Source organism: Alosa pseudoharengus, unplaced genomic scaffold (genome assembly GCF_046254945.1).
Source record: "Alosa pseudoharengus isolate Yale_2024_CS ecotype anadromous, Long Island Sound unplaced genomic scaffold, YU_APseudo_1.1 YU_APseudo_1.1_scf_20, whole genome shotgun sequence".
NCBI classification, from domain to species: Eukaryota; Metazoa; Chordata; class Actinopteri; order Clupeiformes; family Clupeidae; genus Alosa; species Alosa pseudoharengus.
Window position 1 is genome coordinate 26,508,078 of NW_027468664.1, and position 22,477 is coordinate 26,530,554.

The 22,477-nt window shown below is 39.7% G+C and overlaps 1 protein-coding gene across 3 annotated transcripts in view; it reads right to left on the reverse strand.

The window, feature by feature from the left end:
- Positions 1-3,549: 3,549 nt before the first annotated feature.
- The window catches only part of dgki (diacylglycerol kinase, iota), a 111,251-nt gene continuing 92,323 nt past the window's right edge, over positions 3,550-22,477 (reverse strand). For all 3 annotated transcript variants that reach the window (XM_076296972.1, XM_076296971.1, XM_076296970.1), the window contains exons 26-32: position 22,477; positions 20,421-20,446; positions 18,637-18,674; positions 13,397-13,517; positions 12,802-12,838; positions 12,580-12,679; positions 3,550-6,854 (exon numbers count right to left, since the gene is read on the reverse strand). The exon at position 22,477 is cut by the window's right edge and continues 124 nt beyond it. In XM_076296972.1, coding sequence (XP_076153087.1) covers positions 6,738-6,854; positions 12,580-12,679; positions 12,802-12,838; positions 13,397-13,517; positions 18,637-18,674; positions 20,421-20,446; position 22,477 — 440 coding nt within the window. In that variant the 3' untranslated portion in view covers positions 3,550-6,737. The remainder of the gene's footprint in view (positions 6,855-12,579; positions 12,680-12,801; positions 12,839-13,396; positions 13,518-18,636; positions 18,675-20,420; positions 20,447-22,476) is intronic.

Sequence of the window (22,477 nt, forward strand, 5' to 3'; positions counted from 1 at the left end):
TGCACGCAGCCAAGCCTTGTCAATTGACTGTGATGAAAAGATCTGCAGGTAACCTACTTGCTACATTTTGAAGGTTAGCGTAAAAGGTCCCCCGGTAACCTGTCACTGTTTATCCCCGTAAGAAAACGACACTAGAATTAGTTTACCCAACTGTGCCTGTTCCCTTTGTGTTTGACTGTAATCATGTTATACATTAATTAGTGATTAAAAATGACCTTTCTGCGCTCCATATCTGTAACAAGAACTGATCTGACCTGACTTGACCCGAGTTTACGTGTAAGCCTGTGTGTGCCTGTCTGCACTCATGATTCTCTACAACTTTTTACTGCATAGCCATGAACAAAGTAAAGGGAAAAAAGGTGTTTCTTTGTCGAACAAATTGGGATGCAATGTGAGCCTTGAATTGAATGCCATGCAGGAATTTGCTAGGATCTCAAAACCGGATTATGAACATTCTTTGCCATAGAGAAACACACAGCGTTGGATTATAAACATGCTTTGCCACAAAAAAAGAGAAAAATGTGAGGTAAGTCGAGCTATATGAAGTTATTATTTTGCTGTCACTTCGTCTGTTTTATAACCCAGAAGGATGTAATAACCCAGAAATGACAGCTCTGTGTCTCCTCTTTCATCTGACATGCGTGCCATGCGTTCTGGTTTGCGAGTAATTCAAACGAGAGTAATGGGTGCGCAGGTGAATGCAGAGACTGTAAATATGATGCAATTTGATTTAATTTCATGATTTTTTTTCATCTTCATACTTTAACGTACAGACAAGTGCATGATCTCTTGGAAAGCTCCATTTCTGCTGTCACGCAATAATAGTCCAGGCAAAGTAACCCATTTTGGAGCCAAAAATAGAACTAATTGTAAAATAATTTTTTTCAGCATAGATCATTTCTATTAGGTGTCCAGAACAACATACTAAAAGTCCTAAGAAATCCTAGTTGAGGAAATATGTTTAATTCTCATCAATCCAAGATGTGTGCCAGTATAAGGCCAGACAACAATACACCCCTATGGGACTATTTTCTCCCTTTACGTCTATCAAAAAAAAAACTTTACACAATGAAAGTATCCATGAAAAGTAAATTTTTTTGTATTACAAGTTTCTTTGAAAATGAATTTGAATATGCAAATGAGCTGTACACTAATCAAATATAGGCCCCCATAGGCTTATTTTTTTCCTTTACTCCTACCACAATAAAACTTTACACAATGAAAGTCTACATGAAAAGTAAAACATTTTGTATTAGAAGTTTGTTTGAAAATGAATTTGAATATGCAAATGAGCAACATACTAATCGCATATGCCCAAAATACACCCTAATGGGCTTATTTTTTCCTTTACTCCTATCACAATCAATCATCGCAGTGAAAATATACATGGAAGGTAACATTTCTTTTTTACAATGGGTACAATGAGACATGCCCCACCCTACTCATTAGTATGCTGTCCATGCATAATACATTGGGTATTGGTAAATAGTGTATATGGCTAATACCTTTTTGGGCTGTCGTGTCATGAGGAGGGTGACAAATGTCAAAATCCATGTTAGTTCACATCTTGAGGGTATATGCTTTCAGACAATATATGGTTTAGGTTGTTTAATTAGTTTTCTCTTCATGGTACAGCCCAAAATGTATCAGAACATACTTAATTTACCAATACCCCATGTGTTATGCATGGGCAGCATACTAATGAGGAGGATGGGACATGTTTCATGTCATGTTAGATCACATCCTGAGGGTATAAGCTTTCAGAAAATATATGGTTTATATGGTTGAAACAGTTTTTCCTAAATGGCACAGACCCAAAGGTATGAGCCATATACCCAATGTACTCATATCCTATGTATTATGAATGGGCAGCAAAGTAAAGGGGAGGGTGAGAAAGGTCAAAACCTATGTTAGATCACATCCTGAGGGTCTAACCTTCCAGAAAATATATGGTTTATATAGTTAAATCAGTTTTTGTGGTAAGAGTAAAGGAAAAATTAAGCCTATTTGGGTGTATTTTGGGCATATTTAATTAGTGTAAAGCTCATTTGCATATTCAAATTCATTTTCAAAAAAACTTGTAATACAAAAAAAAATACTTTTCATGGGTACTTTCATTGTGTAAAGTTTAATTTTGATAGGAGTAAAGGAAAAAATAGCCCCATTGATGGTGTAGGCCTATTGTTGCCTGGTCTAATTGGCACACATCTTGGATTGATGAGAATTTAACATATTTCCTCAACTAGGATTTCTTAGGACTTTTAGTATGTTGTTCTGGACACCTCATAGAAATGATCTAAGCTGCAAAAAATTATTTTACAATTAGTCTGTCGTAAAACGCTACTTTGCCTGGACTATAAAGGCTTCTCGCTGCTATGAACAGTTGCGGAGCAATGCAACAAAGAAAGGGTGTTTTTTGACGCACTTTGCGTCAATCGGCTTCGAAGGGTTAAAATCTCACGTACCCCCTGGAGTGCCTTCACGCGTTTGCACCCCCTGCACCGGTGGTTCCGGCGCGCATGGCACATGGCAATTTGTAAATACACACATTTTAAAAATATGATTGTTTGCTCTCCAAGTGGATTCCATTCAGAGTTTGGGTGATTTAGAGAAAACAATAGAACAACATTCTGATGCGTGCCCTGTTAAGCTATTATGTACAGTAGCTAAACAAAATCATTAGCTTGTTTTTTCTTTCAAAATGGTGGTTGTGGGGTAAGATGTGCCACCAGGGCTGGGGTAAATTGAGCCATCTAACTAGTAAGCTACTTGTTGCATCTGTAAGATTTGTATTTTTTTGGTTTGCCTTGATTTTGTGACCTCGTTCTATATGGTGTCTTACTAAGAGAGACTATAGGCAGCAAATTAATATGACTTATTTAAGTGAATTAAATGGGTGATTTCAAAGGTAAACAGGTGACAAAAGATGTCACAGGGCTAAATTTTGGTAAATTTTCAGTTGAATCTATTTGGCAAATTCTCAGTTAAATGTTACTGTTTGTAGAAACTAAATTATTGTTTGAAGAAAATAAAAATGTTTTACTTGACTTACCTCACACCTGGTCTCATCGTTGCACTCATCTAAGTTGCGCAACGATGAGACCAACTTTTTTGCAGAGAGTATATCTTTATACCCTTATAAGTTATCAAAGAGTTGTTGGTTACAGGAGTTGTAGAACACTTTGAATTTTTTTGGTGTTAAGGTTACAAAACAAAACCTCACTGACACATTAGAATAACATCATATGAATGTGTCATATGAAGAATGTAAAAAATGGCTCATCTCAATGGTTCTCTCCAACACTCAATTCAAGATTGTCTTTATTAAATCTCATTATACGGGTATAAGAGAGTAAATTCTTGTGTTTTTGTTGCTCCTCAAAAAATATTATATGACTATACTGTGATTATACAACATATAATCAATATGCAATTTTACAACATTTCAATAATATGGTGAACAATTCCAAAAAAATAGTCTAGGGTAGGCCTATACATCTACTGTAGCTATACAGGCCAAAGCATACCGATAACATTAAAGAATTAATAACCCACTTTCAGTCCATACAATATTTTATTTGTTATTTATTGTCATTCTAAAAACCTGTTCAGATTTTACAGTTGTACAATCTGGCATGCTTGTATATTAATCCAAAATTACATTGAATGATAACACTGGCAAAGTAAATGGAAAGCATTTGAAACATCAGATCCAGAAGAGGGTCTTTTTTTTCTTTTTCTTTTTTTTCTGATTGGTCAGAGTCTGCTTCAGTGTGTCACTGGTAACATTATAATTATGAATAACTTATGGCACAATACAATTCCTTTCCGTGACGGAACTGTGAGGAGAGAAATAAAAACATTAACGGATACGTTTCCCTAGAGAATCACAGATTTCTCAGGAGGGTGACCAGACAGTGATGAGTTCTCACAAAGCAAAGTTGGTCATAAACCAGTGTAAAGGCTTTCACTGTACGCAAATGCAATTGTGTTGTCATCCCACAATAAACAAAAATTAAACAAGTTGATGTTTTTTTTTTTGTTTCTTCCAATTCAGGTAGATAAACTTCAAAACTGGAGTGTGAATTAGCTTTTTTGTACAGATTGCGGTCACATTTGGGAGCATTTCACTTGATATTCTCATATTCTTGGTCAGTAGTTCCACAACAGGCTACTCACTCTATGGGCAAGATGACTTTAGGAGGAACTGGGGCGACACATGATTTCTGAGTCATGACATTCAGTCACTTGAATATGATGTCACAACAATAACATTGAAGAAAAAACAAAAACAGAAAAAAATAGGAAGAAAAACATTCAAGTAGTTCCATCTTTGTACAAAATAAAATGTACGACCATTCTATTATAAGTCATAAATTAAATAATTAAAAAAAGATAATAATGCCATCAAAATGCCATCATTTTTTTCTTCAAAAGGAAACATATCGAAAGAGGTAACCAAATCCCATGCACAACAATGCTTAAAATTCACAAAAAAATCAGACTCAAAATATAAAATATAACCACATCAGATCAGATCAAGTCATATATATTTAAATCACTCCTCAGAGAAGATGGAGACAGGTAGAACATGTAACTGTATTTGTGAACTTCCACAGCCATGTGCTTTCACTGACTTGTGTGTGGTGCATGGGAGGCTACTGAACGCAGCTCATACTGTAAGTCAACCTAGCCCACAGACATTCTCTGGTTAATGACTTCAAACACAGATCTGCGCTGAAAACTAAGCAAACAGAATCAAAAGCTGAATGGAAATGTAGGCCATCTTGCCCCCCCCCCCCCAATCTGTGTGTGTGTGTGTGTGTGTGTGTGTGTGTGTGTGTATCTGTGTTTGTGTGTGTGTGTGTATGTGTGTGTGTGAGAGAAAACAAGTATCATGAAGGAATCCCCTTTTATGTCGCAAGCACACGTCAATGTTGTCTTTTCCTGGTGATGACACTTAGACGTTAGTCCTCCTGTTACACTGCGAATGCTGCTTAAAGACACAGCCAAGACTGGTTGTGCCTGCCTTGACAGCTTCGGAACGGCTTGGGAAAAATGTGACATCCCCACAAGGGTGCGATGCAGTGAACCATCCAACCAGCCCCCGCCTTCCCAAATTCCCCTATCAACTATGTCCTCCCTCTTGTCATATAAAAAACATTAATGTAATGTAAAAGTAAACCAACTAATGCACAAATGTCATCCATTCATATTGCATTGAATGTGGCTCAGTTCTTTTTTTCTTCTTCTATTTTCTTTTTTCCCCCCCTCTAAGGATAAATATGTCACAGTCACACTAATACCACCACACACACAACCACACTCCTAGAGAACTGAGGGTAAGAGAATGAACAGAATCAGCGGTAATGTACGAAGACCTCTTTATAGACACATGAGATTCATTCAGTTCAGCCACAATGCTACAGATTTCCCAGAATCCTCTGCGAAGCAAATTTACAAAAAAGGCTTCTTCTCGTCAGCCGTTTTCTTGACTCTTTGGGGTTTCTTTAGTTGGATATGGAGAGCTATCTGTATATACCAACGCTGTTTTGCATTGGCCTTTATCAGTTAAAACTCAACACACAGATGAGAGAAATCAGTCAGGAGATGACTGGGCAACTTCTGGTAACTTGTTGGCGTGAATATGTGTGTGTGTGTGTGTGTGTGTGTGTGACTACACAGTTTCCCAAGTCATCCCATTCCACAATTCTTCCCAGATGACAGCACCTTATCCCCATGGCTGTGTAATAATAGGGCAGCGTTTCCCGGAATGCCTGTGTGAGTTACCGTGGCCACAGCATTAGAAAGCAGAGGACTTTAGGCGTGGTGGAGTCGCTCAGACCTGACAGTGGGGATGGAGTCTACTGTTTACTGTGTGTGTGTGTGTGTGTGTGTGTATTTGTGTGTGTGACTGTGTGTGTGTGTGTCGGAAGGATGGCAAGGGCAGGGGGGTAGTGTGAGAGCCACAGTATGTTTCAGACTTGGACTGACCGCGACTCTGTCTGTCCAAAAGGTCTCACACTCGAAGCTGTGGCCGCGCCGAAGTCTTCGTCCTAAGCCCAAAGACCCGACACCTGTTTTTAAGAATGCAGACCCCATCTAGCTGGATTCCTCTTTTCAGCACAGCTACAGGTGCCAGTGTCGACCCGGAAGCTAATAATGACACGCACGGTCCCCCTTATTGTACAATCAATCAATCAATCAATCAATAAATAAAGAAATCAATAAATTAAAAAAAGAACAACAACAATGAAAGCCAATAAATACATGTCAAAGTAAAACAACAAACACTCCAAAACTGCCATGGCAGAGATACACTAATGCAAAAAAGAAAAACTCTCTGTGACAAGGTCAAGTCTGTCCTGCTCAATGTAGCTCACTGTTTGGAGATACAGAGGAGGGTAGGTCCAAATGTAACAATGTAATGTCACGTCCCTGTGTCCATTCCTGGTTTTCCCCAATATCTCTCTCTCTGTGAGAGTGTGAGTGTGTGTGTGTGTGTATGTGTGTGTCTGTGTCTGTGTGTGTCTTTTCAAAACCAGAGAGAGAGAGAAGAATACTCCAGTAATCTCGGTAACAGGCTCGCTGCGGTCTGACTGACAGACAGACACCACTGTATCTATGCCGTCTTAGGAAGGGCAGAGGAGAAGTTGACCTTTGTGAACTTTGACCTCAGTAGTAGTTCCACCGGCGTTGGCGGTGTCGGCCTGGCCCCCGTCCCAACAGCCCTAGGGTCACACGGCTGTCTCCAGGTCCTCGTGGGGAAGAGGCTGTCCCTTGAGGTGACTCTCCAGGTAGGCCACCAGCTGAGTGTCTCCAGCCTCCTGCGCCTTGTCCTTCGGAGACTTACCCTGAGGAACACAACACACACACACACACACACACACAGATTTCATATTCATTAATTAATTGATTCATTCATTCATTCATTCGTCTCCAGCCTTCTCCACCTTCGTCTGTGTCCCCAATATGCACTGAAGCTATGGAACACCCTGCCTCTGTACATCAAACAGGCGAGTTCAGTGAACATCTTTAAAAAAGATCTGAAAACATACCTGCATATGAGAGCTTTTAGTTAAAGGTGCTCTAAGCGATGCCATGTGATTTTTAGGCTAAAACATTTTATATTACTTACTGCAAACATCACCTAACCCAGTGGTTCTCAAATGGGGGTGCGCGTACCCCTGGGGGTACGTGAAAGCACTCCAGGGTACGTGAGATTTTAAAATATACATATATTTAAAAAGTAGAATCCATGCAAAAATACTTTAAAAACAATTATTTAATAAATATTTCAGGAAAGTAAAAGTTCATAAAATGAATTTTATATTTCTGTAGGCTATTCAATTTCATTATCCTAAAAACCCAGAGTCCCCCCCATACCAGGATGGTTCGACCCAACCTGTCACATGCCACCAGCCATCACCTGTCAATCACTGTCAAAACTCAACTTGAAGCGTAGCGGTAATTCTTGTGCGCTGGTTAGGGGGTACTTGGCTGAAAACATATTTCACAGGGGGTACATCACTGAAAAAAGGTTGAGAACCACTGACCTAACCAATCGCTAGCTGTCTGTGTCTTGAATACACTATAAAAAAAATACAATCTCTGTGGACAGCCCCGGCTCCAAAAACAGCAACAAAAACAACTTGGGCAAACCTAGCCCATAAAAACATAACAAACTGTTCCAGCAAATCACAGACGAGATGCTTGTTTAGGAGAGTTTCAATTACACGGGAGCAGCAGGGAGGGAGGAGGAGGAAGTACCAAGTTAGCTCTCTGTTTTGTTTGAAAGTCAGAAGACAGAAGTGACGTTACCCAGCCCTGAGGAACACAACACACACACTGCTTTCACATCCATCCATTTTCACATCCATCCATCCATCCATTCATTCATCCACCCATCCATTCAATCATTCATTCATTACTGTAGGTCTCCAGCTTCCTGGTGCTCCTCCATTCCGCCATTCTTTGGCATTTGTAATGTACTTACTGTTGGATTGTTTGTTGGATTATGTACATGTTGAGCAACTAAGGGCTTTACTGTAATACAATTTTATTCTTGCGTATGACTGATATGTGATAGTAGATCAGCATATGACCGTTCTGTTATATGACTAATCAAGCCAACCCTAAACCTACTGACAACCACAAGTACATCATCCGTTAATTTATTCATTCCTTTGGCAAGTGCTTTTCACCACAGTGAAGGATATGTAAGCAAGTGTACCAAGCAGGTGTAACTGGAGAAGCCATTAGCATGAGAACCTGATCAACCTCATAAATGCCTTTGGATGTGGTTACAAGGATCATCTAGCCTTGTTGACACCAGACACTTCTCAACGGAGATTAAGAGTGGGTCTGGAAGGGTTCATTGACTTATGACTTCCAGCAGGGGTGTGACAAGCAGTGAAATTAAACTTAAATTGGTGCATTAATCTCTAACCAAATCGTTTCAGAAGTGCAGCGATCTTGTAAATGAAGGTTTTAAATGCAGCTGTTTACTCAATTCCAAAGACAATACACGTTTATGCCGGATTAGCAAGGTTTTTTTTTTTTTAGGACCATTGGAAATGGGCATCAATGGCTTCTTGGCCAGACGGACTTGCAGAGCAAATCCCAAACGTGCCAAAGGCTCGTATGGGTATTCCCACGCTAAGGATAATCGTCATCAAATATAAATGTATCAGATAAGAGGGTCAAAGGGGCAAAGACTGTTATAAGAAGTAAAATAGGATTCTCAGAGAACTGTGGCACAAGAGGCTAAAGCCACCATCACTACGTTGGGGTTCAAGTGCCCATGGGGTCTTGGGGTCAAGTTTGAATCTGATCCCTGGCTATTTCGCAATCCCACCCAATCTCTCTCTCCCACTCTTTCTGTCACTCTTCTTCACAGTCCTGTCTGAATAAATGCAAGACCCCCCAACAAATCAACTTAGAAAAGAAGTAAAACAGGATTGGCAAAAGTTCTTATTTGACAGTGGCAAAATACAGTAAATCATATTACTGAACCAGCTGGCTACCACCTACTAATGCACTAGGCAATCACTATTTTAATTTTCTACTGTATTACTGTATTTTTTCCTAAACGCAGGATTCTAAAATGTAGTGACGTCGCTGTGGCACAAGATACAGTCAAGCCTTTTCATTTTATAAAATAAAGCCAGGCCATAGTCAAGACATAGTCCAAGAATACAGCACCCACACACACGTGACACGTGGCAAGAAAACAAAATTCCACTGGATAAACATGCTGCCAGAAGATAACAAACAACATTTACTGTTCGTGTTTGTGTACAAACCATTGACTGTATAATTAGAGTACTAACGCGTATCTGGAACAGGAAAAACCAGTTTGCCTAAAAGACAATATACCTCAGACGAGAAAATTACATTGATGGGCCGCTTTTCACCTAGATAAGAGACCTCTAACAAAGATAATCAGCCTGACCATCATTGACGTCGTTCTGCTAAGCAGACAAGTCATCTAGCTACTGTCAGGCAAAATCTGCCACAGATCAGGCCACATAATCTAGAGATGGGTGATACTGACTTAAAAGTACATGACAATGTTTCCCGGTACTTCATGCGATGACGAAAATTAAGATGGTATCTGCAATTTCAGCTGACTAGTCAAGTCAAGTCAAGTTTATTAATATAGCACATTTCATACACAGGGGTCATTCAATGGGACCTGAGAGGACGAGAGAGTGTGCACTGCTGAAGCATGTCTGATAGGTATTTAGTTCCTGCTCCATTTACTGATTTATAAACAAGCAGTGGTGCTTTAAAGTAAATTCTTTGACTTATTGGAAGCCAGTGCAGGGACTAAAGAATTGGAGTAATGTGGTCAGTTATTTTAGTTTTTGTGAGAATCCTAGGGTAGCTGCTGCATTTTGTATCACCTGAAGCTGTGTGATAGTCTTTTTAGGAAGGCCTGTGAACAATCTAAATCATGTTTTGACATCAGCCCTCTAAGTTTGGCAATATTTTTGAAGTGGTAAAAAGCTGATTTAGTTATCGCTTTCATATGGCTGTTGAAATTTAGATCACTGTCAATGTAATACACCAATATTTTTAACAGTATCCTTTGCTTTCAACCCTTTTGTGTCAAGGGGAGTGGCAACCCTAAGTCTTTCTTCCTTTTAACCAAATATAATTACTTCAGTTTTTTCTTTGTTCAGCTGAAGGACATTTTGAGATATCCAGGTGTTGATTTGTTCTATACACTGACACATAGATTCAAGGGGACCACAGTGATTTGGCGACAGAGCTAAGTAAATTTGTGTGTCATCTGCATAGCTATGATATGAAATCAAATTATTTTGGATGATTTGTCCAAGTGGGAGCATGTAGAGGTTGAATAATAGTGGCCCCAAGATCGACCCCTGGGGAACACCACAGGTCAAGGACGTTGGTGTTGAGGTACAGTTTCCTATGGCAACAAAGAATCTCCTTTCTTGTAGATATGATTTGAGCCAGTTGATAACTATGCCAGTAAATCCAACCCAGTGTTCTAGTCTGTGTAGTAAAATATTGTGATCAACAGTGTCAAATGCTGCACTAAGGTCTAATAGCACTAGGACTGATGTTTTACCTGAATCTGTGTTGAGGCGTATGTCATTGAAAACTTTAATGAGAGCTGTTTCAGTGCTGTGATTGGCCCAAAAACCAGACTGAAAGTAATCAAAATACCAATTTGATGTTAGGAAGGTGGTTAGTTTACTACTTTTTCAATAATTTTGCCAATAAAAGGTAGATTGGATATGGGCCTGTAATTGTTTAGCATGGAGGCATCCATGTTATTTTTCTTGAGAAATGGCTTTGCAACAGCTGTTTTCAGTGACTTAGGAAAAGTGCCAGACAGCAGTGATACATTTACAATTTGAAGGACATCTGCCACTATAAAGTGAAAAACAGTTTTGAAGAAATTGGTAGGCAGAGTGTCTAAGACACATTTGGAAGAGCTGAGATTCTGTACCGTTTGCTCAAGTGTTTTGTAGTCTATCAAGCTGAACTCTGACATCAAGTTAAAGGTGCTCTAAGCGATGCCACACGTTGTTTAGGCTTAAACATTTTATGTCACTTACAGCAAACATCACCTAACCAAACGCTACCTGTCTGTGTCCTGAATACACTGTGAAAATATGCGATCTCTGTGGACAGCCCAGGCTCCAAGAACGGCAACAAAAACAACTTGGACAAACCTAGCCCATAAAAACATAACAAACTGTTCCAGCAAATCACAGAAGAGATGCGCGTTTAGGAGAGTTTCAATTGCACGGGAGCAGCACGGGAGGGAGGGGGAGGAAGTATCGAGCCAGCTCTCTGTTTTGTTTGAAAGTCAACAGAAGTGACGTTACCCAGCATCGCTTAGAGCACCTTTAAGTTTTCCGCTATTTGTAGCTGGAAGTTCCGGATGTTGAATTAATAATTGAGCAGATATGTTGGGTCTGATTTTGCCAATTTTACCTTTGAAAAAAGATGAAAATTGCATTTGTTAGTTGAGAGAAGTTCAGGTGCTAATTGTGAGGGAGGATTTGTTAACTTATCGACAGTTGAAAATAGAATACAAGTGTTATTTGAACTTCTATTGATGATGAAAGACTGTCTTACTTTGCATATTTCAGAGTTATATGTGCGGAGCATCTCTTTATGGATTTCATAGTGGATCTGAAGTTTGTATTTACGTCATTTTCTTTCAGTCTTCCTACACTCTTCCTACCCTTTTTAGGATGACTATGAATTTATTAATCTCCTAAATGAGATTTACATTGATTTTGCAAATTTCCTCACATCAGGTTAACACACCGGGGCAGGCTATACATGGGAATACATTTCTTTTTTTATTCTTTATTTTATTTAATAAAAAAAAAAAAATATATATATATTTTAATTTGTAGAAAACTGTCCTGCAGTTTATTGACCCCTTCACGGTTCACGTCACAGGAAAATGCGTACGTGCATATTGGGGTCAGAAAGCTTTCCATCCCATTGATTTGTGTGTGGGTGAATTAACTGAAACGTCAAGGAAACATCAAGAAAAATGCCTACTTGCACTATTTCTTTTGCAGGTCTACACACTGGGCTTGTCAACCAAATAGACGTATATTGGGGGGCCAATGAATCTCTGGCCACTTGCTAACGTTGTGTACTCATTCTGTTATCAGCTCAGGATCAGGCAGACAATTGCCATTAGCTAAGACTAATTTATTAAGGTATGGTTTGCGTTCCTGGGGTGACAATGACAGTGCATACCTTGACAGCTCAACATGCCGGTCTATTAACTGCACCATTTTTCTGACCCCATGGTTACCTGGGGTCAACTCAGCTTGGTTACAGAGTGAAAGCAATGGCAATTAGGTCTTTGTTTCTGTGCTGCTGGATGTGCAGCCTTTAGCCTGCTGACGCCCACCTAGAATCTGTTTATTTTCATTTCACCAATACACTTGTCTGGTACACGACAACACACTAACGCCTACACCTGGTCATACGAGTTTGAAATGAGCGGCCAGACTCTCGACAACAAGTGAAACGAGGTAGTGAGGCTGGCATTACCAGGCTAGCGCGGCTTACCTGGAAGTTGGGCTTGTTGAGAGCGGCGCCGCCGTCTATGAGCAGTCGGCATACGGCGCGGTGCCTCTGGAAGGCGGCTTTATGGAGGGCCGTCTCTCCTCTGTAGAATCACCAGCGAAGAGAAAGGGCTTTAGCGGGATGCACAGGAGCATTTCAATCTTACAGTACAAATGATTTATTAAAAAAAGGAAAAAAAAAACCCATTAGAAAATTTAGACCTACGTTTCTCTCTCAGTGAGGTCCAAAATCAACTTAGAACCTTAAGAAATAAAAAAAACAGAACAAAACAATTCAAAATCAGAGAGTGGATTTTGTAAGGGATATTCAGTAATACTGTATGTAGATGCTGTACAAAAAGCAAAACGTATGCAAGCACAAACGGAATATGACAAAGTGCAAACTAAAAGATTTTGGTCAAAATACATGACTGAGATGGATAGTGAGAGGGATAAGACACACAGACACACACACACCCACGCACACACACACACCCACACAGACACACACACACCCACGCACACACACACACACACACACACACATGCACGCACCCACACACACACCCACACACCCCCACACACCCACACAGACACAAACACACACACACATGCACGCACACGCGCACACACACAGTCCTACAGACAAACAAAAACAATGGCAGACAGACCCACAGAAAGAGAGTGTATGAGAGAGAGAGAGAGAGAGAGAGAGAAAGAGAGAGAGAGAGAGAGAGAGAGAGAGAGAGAGAGGTTATATGACGGTATATGAGTTGATGTAATGAGTTGGGCGATGAGTGGGCAGCGGTGCCGGTGCGTACCGCGTTGCAGAATGAAGCTGACCACTTCAGAGTGGCCGTGCTGGGCGGCCAGGTGCAGAGCGGAGCAGCCGCCCGAGTCCCGCACCAGCAGACTGACCCCCTGGCTCCAGGAGTTCGACACCTGAGAGAGTTAACGGGGAGGGAGGGAGGTGTGTGTGTGTGTGTGTGAGTGTGTGTGTGTGTGTGACAGAGTGAGAGAAAGTTAAAAAGAAACAGAAAGAAATTGTATTTATGGTCCACATTTCCTCTTCCCTGGAATTGTTTTCCATCATCCAGATAAAAAGAAAATTGAGCTCTTTGGCAACAAACACACTTTGCTGACCTAGAAGAATGAAGAATATACCGAAAAGAACCCCATAAATGATCAATGTGGTGGAGGGGCTGTGATATAGTACCCTTGGAATCCAGAGTTCTCGCAGGAGCACAATTCCAATTTGCTCAGCAAGTCACTCTGGCAATGAGTACACCCTTACAGAAATTTTAGGTTTCTGGCGAATTGGCCGCACTAGTGCCACTAGTGGCAAACTTCTCATTGTTGCCAGAACTTTGCTGGAAGTTTGCCTCTAGCAAACACTGGCAAACTTCTGGCGATATTTTCTAGTGAACTCATTTGTTTCCTACAAATCACCCACAAGTTTGCTGCAAATCTGCCGCAAACATTTAATTTTTGTAAGGGTAATGATGCACGTTCCTTTTGTCCCTTGTATCACGAGGACCCAATCACATCGGTGTATCTGATATAGGCGGGCCAGAGGCGAGCTAAACAGATGACAGTCGTAGTGTTATCCAATTGCGTCTAACTCTGGAATCAGTGAGTAAACAGTGGTCGTATCGTGTTATCCAATTGTGTGCAGTGAGATTTTCAAATGCATGCTTGGTGCTGTCCCTCGAGTTGGGCCATTACTTTATTAATGGCCTGGGGCCGTATTCACAAAGAATTTTAAGGCTAAAAGTAGCTCCTAAGTGGCGAATTTAGGAGCAACTCCTAAAAATAATGGGCGTGTCACTCTTAACTTTATTTTATATTTTTCACTAAAAGTAATTCACAAAGCATTTTAGACCTAAAAGTAGCACCTAAGTCTGGGACAGCTTAAAAGAAGTCAAGAGGACTCCTAACTCACTAAGACCTATTCACAAACAGCATTTTGCGGCATTTCACGTCGCAATGTTTTGAAATGTTCTCCTCTTTGCAAACGTAGGCATATGGTGACAGATTAATTTAATAATGTTGCAATGATACTGCATCAATCCGTAGGCCTATGTTTCATTAGGCTACTAGGCTATTTGTTTTGCCTTTCTCTTTATTCATTTAGGCTAGGCCTTTTTATTTAGTTATTCATCATCTTCCGTCCTTCGCACTACTTGTGTAGCGCACGCATTCTCAGACCTGTCACCTGTCACTCATCATCGTAAGGGAGGTGTTTGGAATCATTCCGTTACAATCATCAGCCAATCAAGGTGGTCACTTCAGTCAAGCTCGTGCATGAGTAATGACGTCATCCATAGCAACGAAGACTCACTCTTAGTTTAGGAGTTGTCATTTTTCCTTACTAAGAGTAGGTCTGAAAGGCTTTGTGAATAACTTTTAAGAGAAAACTTCTAGCTAAAATCTTTTAGTGCGATTTAGGAGTACTCCTAGTGGTAAGATAAAAGGCTTTGTGAATACGGCCCCAGACCCTTAATCTTTCGGATTTGGGCCTGGAATCTCCAGGCTGACATAGTGTGGCTGCTTTTAATTCCTTGCTTTTAAGGCCCTTTAATTCCTGCTTTTAAGGCCCTAGGAACCTCATGCATGGTATCATATCCAATATCAGAAAAACATTTTTATTAAAAATCTGTTAGTCTCTGCCAAGATACTAAAGTGGGTCATGATTGGATAATCCAGCAGATCAATGTCCAGATCAAAACACAAATGGCTTACTGAACACAAAATGAAGCTTTTGGTGAAAATATATATATTTTTATGAGGTATTTTTGTCTCACAGAATAAATTTGGTTGCCTTCAAGGTTGGAGACCAAGATAAATTGGCAAAAGATGACTACTATGCCTACCCTAACCTTCTGATTACCATGAATACATAGTAAAGATTGCGTCTCTTAAAAAGGTTAAGTAGGGTGAGGGCTGCAGGGCAAGTTTCCATACTTAATGTGGTGACATATCCTAAGGCGTCTCATGTGGTGACATATCCTGTGTTTCTCAACAAGCCTGTCAAACATCTCTTAGTTCTGCTTAATATTGCAGTGTCCACACACAAACACTCACAAACACACACACACACACACACACACCAATTTATAACTCATTATGATTACTGAATATCAGGTCAGGTGGCCCATATTTACCTGGGCATGCCTGTACATGCCTCGTCACTCAGAGTCAGCAGAGTGAACATCATCATGACCTCCCTCACCCGGCTGAGTCACAGTCACATGAACAACCAGCCAGGTAGTTTCTCTTTCTCTTTTCACACACACACACTCTCCACCTCTCTCTCTCTGTGTCTTTTCATCACTCTCTCTCTCTCTCTTTCTGTCAACAGCTCTCATCTCTCTGACCTTTTAGCTCTCTACCTCTTGTTCTCTGTCTTTTCATCACTCTCTCTCTCTGACCTTTCAGCTCTCATCTCTCTCTCTCTCTCTCTCTCTTTTAATCTCTCTTTCTCTGTCTTTTCATCACTCTCTCTCTCTCTGTCTTTTCATCACTCTCACTCAATTTCAATTTCAATTTCAGTGGAGCTTTATTGGCATTACTCAATGAAGCAGTGTTGCCAAAGCAAACATATAACAAAACAACACAGATACAATATCTGTTTAAAAAATAAAAAATACAAATAAAATATTATTATTATTATTATTATTATTATTATTATTTTATTTGTATTTTTTTTTTTTTTTAAATATATTGTATCTGTGTTGTTTTGTTATATGTTTGCTTTGGCAACACTGCTTCATTGAGTAATGCCAATAAAGCTCCACTGAAATTGAAATTGAAATTGAGTGAGAGTGATGAAAAGACAGAGAGAGAGAGAGAGTGATGAAAAGAATATTATTATTATTATTATTATTATTATTATTAATAATAATAATAATATAATAACAAAATGATTATAATTAAAAAAGAGAGAATAATAAATGAAATGTATAATGATACAGTATTCATATACATACTATACTGTATATTTATCAATGTGCTATCATGGGTATCGGTTATTGATATAAGGCAAAGCATGTCACAATATGGGTCACTCACTTCCTCGATTTATGACATGTTAACAGGTACTGTGCAGCGAGTTTTACACAACTTGTATGCTCTCCCAACAAGTATGGGAGCTTGTTTTCATTTTCTAATACTTCAAATTGAGGTATAATTTGCCTGAATTGAAGGAAATATTGGTTCCTGTCTGTGCTGAATTTACTGCATTCATTGAGGAAGTGTTTTTCATCTTCTACTACTCCCTCACTGCACTGCAAACACAGCCTTTCCTCCCTAGGAAGCCAGGTTTGCCTGTGTCATCCCATTTCTAAGGCCAGAGCGTGTTCACTTAATCTATAAGATGTTAGTAATTTTCTTTGTTTGTACTCGGTAATTTATTTTAGATAAGATGCAATTTCATAATTGGTTTTGATTTTTTGGAAACATTTCAATTTGTTGGATTGTTCAATATTGTTTAGCCAATATTTGTAATATTCTTCTTTTGTTAATTTTTCGATATGTTTTAACTTTGCCTGATACATGTCAGGTGTATTCAAATTGTGTTTTGATATAAGATAATCAAAAGGATCTCTCTCTGGGTGGGTTCTCCTCTGTAGAAGGGCACTGTGATTATATTCCTCTGGTTTTGAGGACAGTACATGGTAATAAAATTTGCATGTTCTTTTTTGAATATCAACTAATAGTGGATATCTTCCATGTTCTGCTCTGCATGCAATATTTGTTGCATTCCTGTGTACCCCCAAGATGTTCTTACAGAATTCCAAGTGTAGTGTTTCTGCTGGGCTTTTGTCCCATAGCTCATAATTATCTTTATGTTTTATGCCCCAAATTTCACTGCCATATAAGATAATGGGCTTGATAACCGAATCAAAAATCTTTTGCCACAGTTTGATAGGGGTGTTGTATTGGTATAGAGATTTTCTTATGCAATAATATGTTCTCCGTTCTCTCTGTTTAAGTAAGAGTCCATCATGCCAGACTGAATCGAAGGCCTTCTTGAAGTCTACAAAGCATCCAAAAAGTTTTCCTCTGTTGGTGTTCTGTACATATTTTTCAATTAATGTCTGTATATATGTGGTCAGTTGTTCTGTGTTTTGGCATAAACCCGATCTGAGAGTTACTTAGAACTCTTTTTTCCTGTAAGAATTCTACCATTCTGTTGTTTATGATGCTACAGAAAAGCTTTCCTAAGTTGCTGCTTACAGCAATGCCTCTGTAGTTGTTTGGATCTAGTTTATCTCCGTTTTTGTAGATTGGTACGATTTAATTTTCTTTCCATGGTCGTGGGAAATGACCAACAGCTAGAACTAGATTGAAAAGTCTGAGAATGGCTTGTTTCAGTATTGGGCTGCTGTACTTAATCATTTCATTATGTATCTCATTGCACCCACATGCCTTTTTTAGGGTTTTTATTTTTTCGTTTACTTCAGCTAGTGATAAAGATTGGTAAATTCATTTTTTACTTTTGATTCCAATTCTTGTAATTTATCAGTCAATTGTGTTTGGAGTGGATTTAGTTTATCTTCACTGTAGAGTTGCCCAAAATGGTCTGTCCAGATGTTTGCATTACATAGGGGGATCTGTTTAGTTTTTTTGGTGATCTCAAGTTTGTTCCATAACTCCCAAAATGAATTTTGATCGACAGCATCTTCTATATCTTGTAGCTTTTTATTCATGTACGTGCCTTTGTTCCCTATGTTTCTTATTTGATAGTGTTCTTAACTGTTTCCTTAACGTTTGACATTCTTTGTGAAACCACTCCTTCTTTTTAGTTTTAGATTTCTTTTTCTTGTATTTTTTCTTTACTTTTAGTATTTTGCTGGCCACTAAATTAAAAATGTCAGAAATCTCTCTTTCAAATTTCACTCTCTCTTTCATGTGGTCGTACACATATTCTCTTTCTTTCTTTCACACCATCTCACTTCTCACTCAGTCTGTCTTTTTCTGTCTCCTCTGATCTCTGCTACATGCACACACACACACACACACACACACACACACACACACACACACACACACACATTACCGTGGATAAATCGCCAATGGCTGCTGCAGAGAGAAGACCTGGAGGAACAAGAAGTGAATGACTAATAAGTAACAATTAATGTCAGCTGAATAACAACAATGACTTTACTGTGGGAGTCTAGACTAAATGTAAACAAGTTGATAAATAATACAAATATCAACATGAACAACAATATGTACATGAACAACATATGCATTACAACTGGTTAGATAAGGGCTTTTAGCTGTTCATGTGGAGAAGAATATTTTGATTATATTCCATTCTATTCCATTTAAGCACACTATGAGGATATTGGATTTAGTATATTTAATATTTTTTTGTATTTTTGTATTTTTTTTATCTTCTACTGTCTTTATTGTTCAGTGTTGTTTTTATACACACAGTTTTCCACAATTGTTAAAACAAAATTTTTTGAAATATTCTACCCTTTTCTCCATTCTCAAACTACATTCACAGAATGTCTGACAGTTCTTGTACAAGTTTTACTTGTGCTCAGAACCAAACAGTGTCAGAGTACCGATGCAGTGTATGATTGAAGTGTTCCCTTATTTTTTTGAGCAGTATATATATACTTATATTACTTTTTATGCTGTAAGTGTATGTTGTGTGGGATGTCTGTATGCTACTGAGACCTTGAATTTTCCCTTGGGATCAATAAAGTATCTATCTATCTATCTATCTATCTATCTATCTATCTATCTATCTACTGTATCTAATTCCATCCCATTCTATTGCATTCTATTCTATTCCATTCTCATTGTATTTCACTCTTTCATCTCTAGCCCATTCTCCTCTATTCCATTTGCTCGTTTGTACACTGTGTACAGTAGTTTCCAGTGACTGTAAAGTCGTTGGTGTTTTCCCAACGAGGCTACATAAGGGTGTGGCCAATATGTAAGGGATAATGGACGACACGGTGGTCTGTTCACAGAAGTTAATGCACGGTCGAGGTTGTAAAACGGCCCCGACGCGAAGCGGAGGGCCGTTTAAACCTCGTAGTGCATTAACTTCTGTGAACAGACCACCGTGGAGTCCATTATCCCGCTTATTCCACTGTTACCACTTGCGTTGTGTTCATTTCCTGTTACAATTTAAACGTTTTAATCGCTAAAACTGTCTTGTTTGTAGAACTAATTTCTTCCGACACATATCAACTAATTTCTCAACTCACAGGACAAACTGCCGTTACTAGTTCTAAATGGATGGTTGCTACGGCCAAAGGCCAGTCGTTAGTTCTATCTCTCCCGTTGTCAAGCGGGCGTATCCCAAGATTCTGATGAACTTTAGCTTTGAAACATCGCTTTTACTTAGCCTGCTGTCATCCATCTATCTAAAAGCCACCTCCGTCATATGCTACAATGTTGCAATGTTCTGAACGTCTGCATTTTACAGCTCGGATGCAACGTGACAGTTCATTTAAACTTCACAACGAGTTCGGCGAATTAATATACAAGTGTGATACGGCCAAAAAAATGGATCTACTTCATAGGTGTGCAGATAACATACGGTTAATGGTCGTTCTAAATTACGTAGGACCATGGGAAATTCACCAGTGGAATAATTATGAATAACCGTCTACGTTCCTAGTGGTGGACCTTTGGAATGTTACATGGAATACTACTGTTAGACTTCTCAGGGACTTCCAAGCGAAGGCAAGGGACTTCCAAGTAAACACTGAAAAAAGACCCCACCAGAATAAACTTGTGCCTTTGAATTTTTTACAATTGCTTCATGATCAACATCCTAGCAACAGTAGGCGCTGAGAAGTAAAAACAATACTTTACCTTGTTCCTCTGTTGTCAAAGGAACCCTGCAGGAAAGGGAAAGAGGGTAGGAGAGCTTTAAAAATAAAATCAGTCCACTATCACAAAAACACACAAGTAAACGCATAGCATTTAAGTTTATGGTCACACACACACACACACAAACTCACTCACTCTCTCACACACACACACACACACAATCACACACACATAATCACACACTAAAAGACAGACTTGAATTACACAGGCACGCTTGTTGCGGCCGTGGCACAGAAACTGCTTTGCATAGACACTGGTGATGCTGGCATAGCAGGCCATCCAAACAGTGCAAATGCACAGAGCAAGATACGCTTTAAATGACTCAGTTGGGTATTTCTCGTAAACGGCTGTACTGACCGTAAGTTGGAACTGTTTCTTTCAGGCTCCGCCCTACACATAACAATGCTTCATAAAGACAGCTGGTGTGTGTGTGTGTGTGTGTGTGTGTGTCAGGCCCCACTCTACACATAGCCATGCTTCATACAGACATCCCCACCACCTGTGAAAACATGACTTCAGAATGGGTTGGAGGTGGAGACCTTAAAATTCTGAACTATGAGGCCACAGGGCTATTTGCTGTTGTAACATCCTTCATGTCTTCAGAGTGTGGAAAGATGTGTGTGTGTGTGTGTGTGTGTGTGTGTGTGTGTGTGTGTGTGTGTGTGTGCGTGTGTATGTGTGTATGTGTGTGTGTGTGTGTGTGTGTGTGTGTGTGTGTCCACGTGTGTGCTCAGAGTTGGGAATGATGGAGACTTTGGTGGCCACAGGGCTGGTTGCCATCCTTCCTTCCTCTGCATTTCTTCAATGCTGCTTTCTCATGTACCTAATTTGTTTAGCAGTTCCTTGTCGACTAGACTGTATTTTCACTTCTGCAGTCTCAGTCGTGCTGCAGTGCATGTTTATGTTGATCATTCAGCAGAGTCTAGAGACGCTGGAGTTGAGCTTCACTTTGGCTAAGACTGTGTGACCGGGGGGTGTGTGACTCATTGTGTACCTAATTTGTTTAGCAGTTCCTTGTCGACTGTATTTTCCCTTCTGCACTCTGGGCTTAAGTTAGTCATCAGACAATAATGTGCCTGAAATGATCAGAAGTTATTTCTGAGGCCATTATGTATCACTATATCATTTTTCAAAACTTAGAAGGCCCATTCCGAACTTGACTTCAGGCACAGAAAACGTTAAGCCATTTAACCACTCTCACTCTCGCTCACACACACACACATTGCTCATTGTAACCACATCCCTTCATTAGTCTTTCTGACTGCTAGGCGGGGGGTATTTTAATGAGGTCCATCCGTGTGTGTGTGTGTGTGTGTGTGTGTTTGTCTGTGGGTATATGTGTCCGTAACTTAAAACGTACTGTTCCAATGTACAGTACTTCAGATTGTTATACATGCCACATCTCAGTCACGCTACATGCTCATGTTGATCATTCAGCACAGAATAGAGATGCTGGAATTGGGCTTCACTTTGGCTAAGACTGTGTGACCAGGGGGTGGGGGGTGACTCGTTCGTTCTTTTTTACTCTGTAGTGGAAAAGAGCTAAGTGATCCGCCTCATCTCCCTGCGTTGAAGTGCTTTCTGATAGATAGACAAATAGGTCACCGGGAATGAAAGGAATCGTTACAGGCCTGTCCATCAAAGCCTGGAGTGATGAGTCATATGAAAACAATTCTCTCAGTGGTGCAGCACTGCATAATAAAGCTGTGCATCGAGTGCCTATGTGTGTGTGTGTGTGTTGTGCAACAGTGTTTGTGTGTGTGTGTGTGTGTGTGTGTGTGTGTGTGTGTGTGTGTGTGTGTATGTGTGTGTGTTTTTGTGTGTGTGTGTGTATGTGTTTGTATGAGTGTGTGTATGTGTGTGTGTGTGTGTGTGTATATGTGTGTGCGTGTGTGTGTGTGTGTGTGTTGTGCAAGAGAGTGTTTGTGTGTGTGTGTGTGTGTGTATGTGTTTGTACGAGTGTGTGTATGTGTATATATGTGTGTGCGTGTGTGTGTGTGTGTTTATATGTGTATGTGTGTGTGTGTTTCTATCTTACC